We start from the raw sequence: 11,395 nt of genomic DNA on the forward strand, positions 1-11,395 counted from the left end.
GCCACTAGTGTAGTTTTTGTTTGTTTATAGCATTCATTAAAGAGTTGTTAGCATTTTAATGTGTTCTTTGCAACGAATAAGTGTGTTCTTCAGTGGTTAGATCCTTTCTCCAAAGAGTATGACTTAATTAGTAACTTTGCAGGTGATGTTTCATATAGTAATATTTATGCAATGTCTTTAATAATACAGCTGAAGAGATTTGATGCCTATCACACCTTGATACTTCTCACCAGACTTTTTCTCCTCCAGGTTGGCTGATGTTAGAAATCAAGTGATATTCGCAGTTCGTCAAGAATATGTAGAGCTGGGAGACCAGCTCCTCCTCCTTCACCCAGGAGACGAAATTGCCATTATCCCCCCCATTAGTGGAGGGTAGTGCTTTTGAACTATCTAGGTATGTGAGATTTGTTTTTCTTAATGAGTCTTCTGGGGAAGGGTCGAACAGATGATAACTTGTATGTGGTTTGTTGTTACAGTATATTCTTTGTAATTGCACCAGTTCATTTTTTTCTTTTTTCCTGTATTGGGGATTGAACCCAAGGACACTCAACCACTGAGCCGTGTCTTCAGCCCTTTTTATTTTTTTTAATTTGAGACAGGGTTACCCTAAATTGCTTCGGGACTTGCTAAGTTGCTGAGGCTGGCTTTGAACTTGTGATCCTCCTGCCTTAGACTTCCAAGCTGCTGGGATTACTGGCATGCGCCATCATGCCTGGCTTGTACCAATTCTTTGTTGATACTGTTGCTCTTTCTTGATACAATTTTAAATACCTCCCTACCATCCTTGCATCAACTCTATTTTAAGCAGTTTACATGTGATCATTATATTCATTTAACATATTTTATTGAGATATTTTGTGTGTTGGGCACAGTGCTAGACTGAAGTATTGATATACATATTTTACTGGTGGAAAAACTGAAATTCAGAGAAGTTACAAAAAATTTGCCTTTGGTCACATATCTAATAAGTGGCAGACCCAAATTGGAATTCATATTATTGAACTCTGTACTTTTTTTTTAACAAATGTACTTAATAATACTAGATAATAGCTTTTGTGGGGTGCAGAGAAATGTAGAAAAATTACACAGCTAGAAGATCAAAAGATCACTGTGCCTGAAAAGAAAACTTACCATTGTGGAAGTATAAAGGAATAGTTCTGTTGTTATAGCTGTGTTATAGGTGTATCCATTGACATCTGCTAAATCTTAGTCTTTCCAAGTAACTTAATCCATATTGGAGTAGGTCGAAGTGTAAGAACATTCTTCAATATAGTGTGAGATATCATGCTTTTCTTATGTATAAAGAGACAGAATGAAGCTTACTTTATTGCCAACTGAATAATAAAATGAGGTAGAAATCAATCATTCCTGATTAAAAACTCTTTGGAAAGAAAAAAAGATGTAACTTTGATAGGGATTTTATCCAAAATCAATAGTAAACATCATACTCAATGGAAAACCTTGGTTCCATTAGAGAAAGGAGCAAGCCAAGAACTCCTATTTAATTTTTTGCCCACTTTTTCCCAACTTTCTCAGAGGGCAGTGCCACAAAAAATTGCAGAATTAGTCTGTACAGTGGATTGCCCAGCATGGCTACATTTAGGGACCTTTCTCATACCTTCATCTGGAAATTCTTTGTTAGATATGCATCTCAGATTTATATGCACACTGTAATTACCTTATCACCATTGTGATTTTAGAAGATTCTAAAATGCTGGTTTTCAGAGCTTGGAATTTATTCAGAAGACAATAGACTGCCATGAAAGGTGTGTGTGTGTGTATGTGTGTTTGTGTGTGTGTAATGACTGTAGCTGTTCTTTGGAAAGATTAGAAAGATTACTCAACAGCATTGCATATTATGTGGATACTTTTGTCAGGATTTATGTTATGAAATTTTAGAATCTGCTAGTTAGGTTTTAGTAGTCTTGTACAGTAAAACGTTTTTGAGAGTGTACTATGATTTGGAGCACAGATACCCCATTTTGGTTACCTGTTTAAAAGCAAGAAGAACAGGTGTAAGAAGCTTCTGTGGCACATACAGCATTTGAAATGCCCTGGAAACTAGTGGCATATATAAGTAATTGTACTTTTCAGGAGTTAGAAGGAGATAAGGTAATATAAATTAGATTTACTAAGAGTTCTTTGTTAGAATTTCAGCACCTTGAAGAGTCCATAATTTCTCTAAGCCTCCTTTCATTTTTCAATTAAGGTGAAATCTCCAGGATTTGTAATCATACTTCTCAGGGTCTGGAAGGTCCTACCTCCCTGTCCGGCCTCAGGTCTTCCTCTCTCCTTTGCTCACTGTGCTTAGGTCTCCTGGAGGTTCTGAATGTGTCAAACTCTTTCTTGTTCCAGAACCTTCACATTTGCTAGTCCTGTCTCTTTATTTGGGGATCTATCCCATTTCATCACATGGCTGCCTTCTTGTCTTTTAGGTCTCCCTTTGAAATCTTCCCTCTTGAGGGAGACCTTTGGGATCCCTTTTCTCTAATAGCCCCCACACTTTGTCTCAGAACCTGTTTATTTCCGTAAGTTATCCCCATTTATGATTCTTCTTTATTACTTTGTTTCTTCCCTTGGGATACAACATCCTGATGACAGAAGCCTATGATTTTTTTGGGGGGGGGGTACTGGGGATTAAACTCAGGGGCATTCAAGTACTGAGCCACATCTCCAGCCCTATTTTGTATTTTATTTAGAGATGGGGTCTCATGGAGTTGCTTAACATCTTGCCAGTTGCTGAGGCTGGCTTTGAACTTGTGATCCTCCTGCCTGAGCCTGCTGAGTTACTGGGATTACAGGCATGTGCTAGCACACCCAGCTGGGCCTGTGATCCCCCAACCCCTGGGTCTGTAACTAATGTCACAGTCTCTGACACTGTGTATGTAATACTGTTTGATGAATTAAATGCAAAATACATGCAAAAGCCTTTGTACAACACCTGGGTAAAAGGTGTACAGTTTATTCTCTATTTCTTCTATTACTTAACTGGGGTCATACCTCAGTGTGAAAGCAACGTAGTTCCTGTGGAAGTCACTGTCACTTTTGCTTTCCCTGTCTTCTTTTTGGATAAAGGAAAAGGCAGTCTGGGTGTGGTGCTTGGTTACATAGTGAGTAGAGGTGAATTGAATGAAGGCAAAGGTGGTAATATTTCAACTATACCATGATGGAAGATACAGGTAGCAATTGCAGAGTTGCAATAAATTGACAGAAGAGCTGTGTTACATTACAGTGACCATACTAATATTGAATTACTTTTTACACATGCCTGATTCATTAGGGCTATTTATGAATATAGCAGTTATACTAAAATTTTACATTTGCTTGTTTTTATCACCCAGATCAATCATGTCTCCTAACACATCTGATGTAGAGAAAATATAAACAGTTCATAAGTTGAGGGTTTTGCTTCTAGTATTTGTACTAAAGTTTATTAATATCTTATTTCCAGAAAAGATATGGACAAAGTTGAAGAGACATCTAAAGATATAATAAAATTTACTGCTGAGAAACTTTCTGTGGATGATGTCTCCCAGTTAGTGACATCTCCTCTCTGTGGGGCAATATCCCTGTTTGTAGGTGAGTTGTATTTTAACAGTGTCTATTGACTGCACGTGGCAGTAGAAATCAGTTAGGGCTGTCCCTCTTCAGCATTAATAGTCAGAGGACTTTGAGCGATAAACCATGATTACCCATGAAAGTGGGTAGAAATTGTTTTAGTGTTCATTTTGTTTATTTTAATAACCTTCAGATTAACCTATATCAAAATACCAGGCATTAAAAGGGTATGATAGAAGTCATTGCTAGGAGAGAAAGTTGTATATTTTCCAAATGTTGAGTAAAACATATACTTGATTATAATTCTAAAAACAAAAATATTTTTTTAAATGTCAAATGCTATTATTCATAAAAGTAATATAGCCTGTTTTGTCATGCAAATGTTTTCAGTAAGCTTGCTTAATCAGTGTTCTCTTATTTCCTTAACATTTTTGGGATGATTATCTGTGATTTTCCTAATCAAGTTTTGTTCTTAGGAAATTTCAAAGCAATTTTCAGACAAAAATTTATGCTGTTTATTTACAATTTAAATATAATCCTTTTAACTCAACCATAATCCTTTTAAATTCTGTTAATGTGTTATTTCTATTGTCCGGGGAAAGCCTAATTGTTTCTTCTTTTTTTTTTCTAGGGACTACAAGAAATAACTTTGAAGGAAAAAAAGTCATTAGCTTAGAATATGAAGCATATCTACCAATGGCAGAAAATGAAATCAGAAAAATTTGTAGTCACATTAGGCAGAAATGGCCAGTCAAGCACATAGCGGTGTTCCATAGACTTGGGTATGATTTTCTTTACCAGTTTTGAAGTTGAGCATGATTGTTTTCCATATTTGTACGAATGCTGTTTCTGTAATCTTAGGAGTCCTATGTTACCATAAGAGGAAGGTTTGAATATTTTTCTGGAGGACAATGAAGATAGTTCCCAGTACCTTAAAGGCTACTTGTTGGGTTGTAATTTTGGAGAGCCCTTACTGTCTCTTTTGCTGTAACAAAGTGCAAATGTGCCAAGATTTTCAGACCCTGGGGCTAAGAGCCTATGTTAAAGTCCTTGAGGTCTTTTGAGAGTTGTCTTATGGTCTGCACTCTGTTTATATAAGAGTCTGTTATAGATCTGAATCATTGAAGTAATTTGCCTTTTTATAAAACTAAAAAGATTAGAGTGCAAAACTTTAAAAAGAATCAGCAGTTAAGCCTATATCTGTTATGTTAGTTGTTATTTTGTTGTTAATTATACTTTTGTTAATAACCAGTATTTTTATTAATAACAAGCATGATCAGTCCTATTCCTTAATGTCGTTTGCTATTTATTATTTAAATAATAAAGCAACTTTGTAGCTTTAGGAGTTACCTGGCAGTGTGCTTTGTTAGAGTCAGATATTTATTGGGTCAACAAAAGGACTCTTTTTTTTTCTTAGTCCCTAACAAAGGGGATTTGTGGATAGTTGCTAACAAATTGGCCACAAGATCAGCCTCAGCATCCCCTCTGCTGAACGCAACTGGAATGAATTACTGTTTTCTAATTAAATTGGATGTTTTAAATAGAACTACCATATGTTCTAATGTATAACTGGATTTTTTCCTACATGCATATTAGGAGGTGATGGTAATTTTTTTCATCATCTTTTTTAAGTTTGGTTCCAGTGTCTGAAGCAAGCATAATTATTGCTGTGTCCTCAGCCCACAGGGCTGCATCCCTTGAAGCTGTCACCTATGCCATTGACACTTTAAAAGCCAGGGTGCCCATATGGAAAAAGGTAGGTTAAGAAGTTGCCTCATTTTGCCATGTGGATATTATTTTTCTTAGGAATTCTTTGATAAAGCATGGGGAATAGGAAAACATACACAATTTGTACTTATGCACTTTCCTTAATAATTGAATCTTGTTTTCTTTATATGTAAAACAGAACATTTATGTAATATCTCCCTTCCAAGTTTGTTAAGCTTGACAAACACAGGCCCCAAAGAATGCATGGCACAAAGCAGGCCCAGCAAGCAGAAGCAGTTAGAATTTGTAGACGGCAGTGTTCTCTGGGATTCAGCAGTGTTCTCTGGGATTCAGCAGTGTTCTCTGGGATTCATGGGTGAAGTATTCCCTTTGAAGAATCCTCTTCAATTAGAGGGTCTTTCTTTTGCAGAGTTGTACATGGTCTCTGACTACTTAGGCAATGGCTAAAATAGAAATTCCTCAGGGCAAAAGAGCTTTTTCTAAAGCTTCTTCTTTATATGAAAGAAGTAAATAAAAGGGTTAGATATTGCTGTCTCTGAGAAATGCATAGTGAGTGAATTTAAAAGCATAAATAGAAAATCATAGCTTATTTTTTGTCAATAAGTCAAGCACAAGCATTTCTCTATTTAAATAGAGCATTCTAAACTCCTCTAATTTCTCCCCTGGTTTAGGAGCATTAACAGTGGCATTGTTCTGTATTTATAAACACGTGTAATTATACTTCTAACCACAGAGTTGCCCATAGCAGTATGGCTATTGGCAAAGCTGAGGAATTAATGAGCAGCTCAGGGGATCAGAAGAGCAGAGGAGAGGAGAGGGCCAAGGCTTTAAAGGGTGAGTCTTCTGTCCTTTTAGGAGCTTCTGGCCTCAGTCAGTAGGAAAGATGAGCAAGTAGGACTCTGAGCCAGGGCCTAAGGAGTTTCATATCCTAATTTTCTGAATAAAATCTGAAATGTATTATTAGGTTTCAGATTTTAGGAAATAATTGGGGATTAGAGGATAGGATATATGAAAGGAAGCTTAGTAAAGCCCAGATATATTGTTGCTTTGCTATGAACAAGGCAATCATAGGCTTTTTACAGAGCCTAAGGCAGGCCCTGGAAGAAGGAGAGGTAGGAAAGGCATTTCAAAGTGAGCTTCCAGCCTAGGCAGCAGGGATGGCTTTCTTTACCAAGGATAAAGGAGTTCACAGTGAGCCAACAGAAAGTAGAAGAGGGGGTAGCCCCAGGAAGTAAAGGCAAAGGGCAGGAGTTGAGACATACTGTCATTTTTAGGCTTTAAGGACCAGCTGGGTTTTCTATTTGCTTTTCTCTCTCTGTAGAGGGTTGGGGGAATTGTGTGTATTCAGTGATTATGTCCATGAGAGTTAAGAGCTTACAGGGAATGATAAGCTCACCAAATGGAACCAACAGGATACCAGTGCCCAGTCTTCATTAGATGGAGCTGAGAGGCCATTCAGACCAAGAATGCAAAATGGCTGTTTTGAGGAAACTCAGCTCCAAAAGAATTCAGAAAAGCAATTCAGAAATTTATCAGAAAATTAACAAAGAAATTGAAATAATAAAAACAATTTTGAAAAAAGAGAGAGATCCTGGAGCTGAAAACTACAGTGAATGAACTTAAAGTCAGTTGACTTTGGAATCCCCTCCATAGGGGTTCTGACTAGGGTGGGAAAAGAAAGCAGTGTGTTCTCTCCCCTCCTTCTACAGGGATCTGAAATCTAGTCTCAATCTAGCCTCTAGGCTTGGAGATCATCTGAGATATAAGAAAGTAGCCGGCAGGTAGGCTCATACTGTACTGAGCCTTTCATACCAGAGTGCGTTAGCTGCTTTCACAACTAATGGAATATCCCATTTCCCTTTGGAAAAGTGTACTGCTTAGCAATGTAAGGTAGTAGGTGTGTTGGAAATAAAAAATGTTTAAAAGTAACAACTTTCTATCTTCCCTTGCATAAACTGATGTCTCTTGTTATGGCCTGAGTGGAATTAATTACTTATTTCCTCCTGTAGTTGTACTTTGTCTTGATAGAGCTTCTGGGCTCTCATTCCCCCAATTAGGGTTGGGAGTCCTTAAGTGTAGGGAACATGTGTATTCACTTTTCTGTTCTCAGTGCCTTACATAAAAATGTTGATTGGATTATTAAAAGTGGAGCAGGTTGAAATAGATATGTTATTCATTTGTCTAATTTATTCAAATATATTTTTATTTATTAAAATGATCTATTTGGAGTACCTATTTTGGTTCTGTTTTTTAGGAACTATATGAAGAATCATCATCATCTTGGAAAAGAAACAAAGAATGCTTTTGGGCAACCAACAGTTAATCACTTACGTTTTTTCGAGCACTGAATCCTACATTTAATAAACTTCTATTGTTGATCACATTTTGATCTTTCTTCTCCACAGTTTACTGAAGTTTACTGAAGCACAGGTTATACCTGTGGGACAAATGGCAAAAAAGAAAGCAAAATACGTGGATATGTAGGATGAGGGATTACTTAGGGCTAGCAATAGGGAAGAACTGTGATAATTGAGAGATGACTGTGGAGATATATCATATCCCTTCATGACTAATTTTCAATTGAAACTCAAATCTCATTGAAGTATGGCCCCCTCCTCACTACTTCCATGCCATTGCATTGATGGTATTAATATCAGGGTGTATTTTGGAAATATTGGTCGAACTGGAAAGTCATTGTCAGTTTTGATATTGTATGTTATATATTTTCAGAACATACATATTTTAAAAAAATAAACCTAAATAAACCCATGATTTTCAAAAGTAAAAACATAGTACTTTTTTGTTTTTAAAAATTAAATAATACCTAAAATATTTTATATTGCAAAGACTTTTAGTATTTTGGAATCTGTAATTATACCATAATATTCTGTCTTATTAGTTATTAATATTTATTAATATACAAGTCAATATAAAATTATTGAACCTAGCTACCCACCTAACTAGCAACACCTCACTGGTTTGTGTTAATATGTTAGTTGATTTTTAAAATTTGACCCATAGTTATTTAAACAAATTATATTAAGGAAATTAATGTAAGAGAAATTATATGATTATTTATTAAAGCATTTTCAGGATTGTTTTCCTTCTTATACTAAACAATGATCAAATTTTTGATTAGTCAACCTACATATGGTGTTTTGATAGATTTGAGTATAAATCCCATACAATTTTTTTTCTTAGAGAGAGAGAGAGAGAGAGAGAGAATTTTTTAATATTTGTTTTTTAGTTTTCGGTGGACACAACATCTTTTATTTTATTTTTATGTGGTGCTGAGGATCGAACCCAGGGCCCCGCACATGCCAGGCGAGTGCGCTACCACTTGAGCCACATCCCCAGCCCCCCATACAATTTTTTATGAAAGATTTTCCAGCTTTATTGAGCTATTACAGTTCTTAAAGTAATAAAATATTAGCCTACTTTGGGCAATGGGCATCATCATAAAATTAGCATTTGCCTAATAAGAACAAAAACTGTAGTTTCAGACAATTAGGTTAAAAGTTTTCCTACTTTCTGTGACAAAAAGAAAAACCTATCTGTTGAAAACAATTTTTACCTAAGAAACTCGTTTATTCAATAAATACATATTGAATATATGTTCTGTGCCAGACATCCATCCTTGTCTTCCAAGAAATATCACAAGGAAGATTCTGCATGTACTCTCTGGCTGGGAACTATAAGATAGCCACATCCACTTTAGGAATCTCCTGTTATTTAGCTCCTATTCCTTGGCCTGTATGGAGAAAGTGTGCTAGAAGGACACTGGTAAGAAAGACAAATGTCCACCAATTCCTCACTGGTTAGGTTAGTCTTTCTGGTCTCAGTCCTACCCTTTCAGCTCAATGCCTTCCTCTCCTTTCCTAGAGTTGTCACCTGGCCCCGCTGGAGATCAGGGTTCAGGTATTGGATGAAGTCAGTTGCACTGTATCTGAAAGCATACTAAAGTTAGTGGGCCATTGTAGATATTTCTAGGATTTTATACCTATGTTGTTAACATAATGTTTATTATGTTTAATGTATAATGTTAATATGAGATATATGTAGAAGTGAAATATTTCACCTGGAGCATGCTGAATCTGAAACATTTTTTAAAGTTTTATAATGCATTATATTGGACCTAAGTAGAATCTTCATTAATCCTTACTTCCTTAGGAGTGGCTGAATTAATTGATAGTTGAGATATTAAGGGGCTGGTATCATTCTGACATGTAGCCCTTGCAACTTGACTACACAACTAATAGAAGAGTAACCTAAAACAAAATAAAACAAAAAATCAGCCTTTAAGTGGATTGCCTGCAAGATTTTCAAGGTCACCTTGAAGCTTTGACTAAGTGATTAGTAGGTGAATTCATTCAAGAAGTGGGAAATTCATATTTATGCTCCAAGTATTTTTAATGGAAAAGATTTCATCATATTTGAAAGGAACAGCTGATATTCAATGAGTGAAGTATTCTGTGGATATTTTTGTCTTTTGAATATGATGTTTAGAGTCCCAATATATTTCCAGTATTTTTTGAGAATTGGCGATTAAGAAGGCTGGCCTGCTGACAGTCCTGCTGCCATGCTTCCCTCCCTAAAGTAGATCTGTAAGGGCCTTCTCATAGTTAACCACATCCTCAGATGTCAGTCTTCACCATGGCCTGAAGTCCTGAGCAGTGGGGCCCTAGCCTGCCCCTCACCCCCTATCTTGCTCAAATCTTGTGGTAACTGGTTCTGGTAGAATATTTCTACCTCTGAGAAGCTTCACCTGTTCTTTCTAGATTACTCTTCCTACAGACATCCCCATGGTCAGCTTCCTCTCTTTATTTTAGTCTCTGATTAAATGTTACCTCCCACAGAGAGTTTTTCTGGCTGCCTCTTTAAAAACTGGAAAACTGGCCCCTACTCTGACTTTTATTTTGTTGTGGTACTTAGTGATGATACTTGATGTACTACGTCTGCCACTCAAATATTTGGTGAATGAATTACCAGTGTTATATATTCTGTCCCAAATTAAACATACCTGAAACATGTATAATTGTCGTATTTTAAAAATGTGAAAAAACATCTGTATAAATTACTGAGTGGGTAGATGAACTTGTCTCTTCCACTCCTTTTCCTACTTTCATACCATGACATCTAGAATATTAGGATCTCTTACAGCAGCGATGAACTTTGGCTGTAGTTAGGCGTATCATCCAGCAGAGGGTGATAGAGTCAGAGCTATTGTAAGAACAAATTTGAATCTTCAGTTTTATTTTGCATGAAAAAGTTCAGTTTAGTGGCCATTTTCCTTAATGTAAGGTGGGAGTTGTCCTTCAGTGAAAATAGGCCCTATTTTGTGTAAGATGATGTCCAATCTTTCATTAATATTTTACTTTAAAATTAAAGAGTTATGGTAGGATGAGAGAAGAATTTTTTTAAAATGCTGTTTGTAGTTTTTAACAGGTAATATAGAATAAGTAAAAGGAATTACCCTTAAAAATGAGTAAATATGAGATTATTTTCCAGTGAAATCATAGGACAAAATGGTAGCTTTAATACAGATCTTTGCTAACTTGCTGTGTTAAAAACTACTAATGCTCTTTTTTTTTCTAACATTGTATTTAATGTGAGATAGATGCCACATGTGTCGATAGTTGTTCTGCAGTAAGTTGTCCATAGCTGTTTCCTTACCATGAGATGATCATAGAGGCATGTGACAGCATGTCTGACAGGAACAGGAGACTTCTGTGCACTGATATAAATGGCAGCACAAATGGATGTTCTACCCAAACTTTGTACTAGTGCACCATTTTATGCAATGATGGCAGTCTGTTAGACTAATGCATATCTTTTTTTAATGCTTCAGCATATTTAACTTTTATAATAAAAATACTTAACCCCTCCTGGTTACTCCAAAGTTTTTTTTTTTTCTTTTTAATTATACTTATGACTCTGCTTTTGGATGTTGCAGCAGTTTGGCTGGGTTTTTTTTTCTTATAAGACTAGACACCTGTGGCTACTAATATTCTTAGTCTTTTTAAATTGAACCTTTAATGTGTTCTGAGGCAAAGTGAGTCCATAAGACAAATACTGTGAAATGCATAATGTGTAAAACACCAAAACAAAA

At 36.0% G+C, this 11,395-nt stretch overlaps 1 protein-coding gene across 1 annotated transcript; it reads left to right on the top strand.

Annotated features, from left to right (window-relative positions):
• Positions 1-296: 296 nt before the first annotated feature.
• Mocs2 (molybdenum cofactor synthesis 2) lies at positions 297-10,316 on the top strand. The gene is given in 5 exon segments (XM_015497315.2): positions 297-394; positions 3,452-3,579; positions 4,190-4,340; positions 5,191-5,314; positions 7,541-10,316. Coding segments are annotated over 5 exon segments (570 nt in total). The 3' UTR covers positions 7,610-10,316.
• Positions 10,317-11,395: the final 1,079 nt, after the last annotated feature.

This window comes from Marmota marmota, unplaced genomic scaffold (assembly GCF_001458135.2).
Source record: "Marmota marmota marmota unplaced genomic scaffold, marMar, whole genome shotgun sequence".
NCBI lineage: Eukaryota > Metazoa > Chordata > Mammalia > Rodentia > Sciuridae > Marmota > Marmota marmota.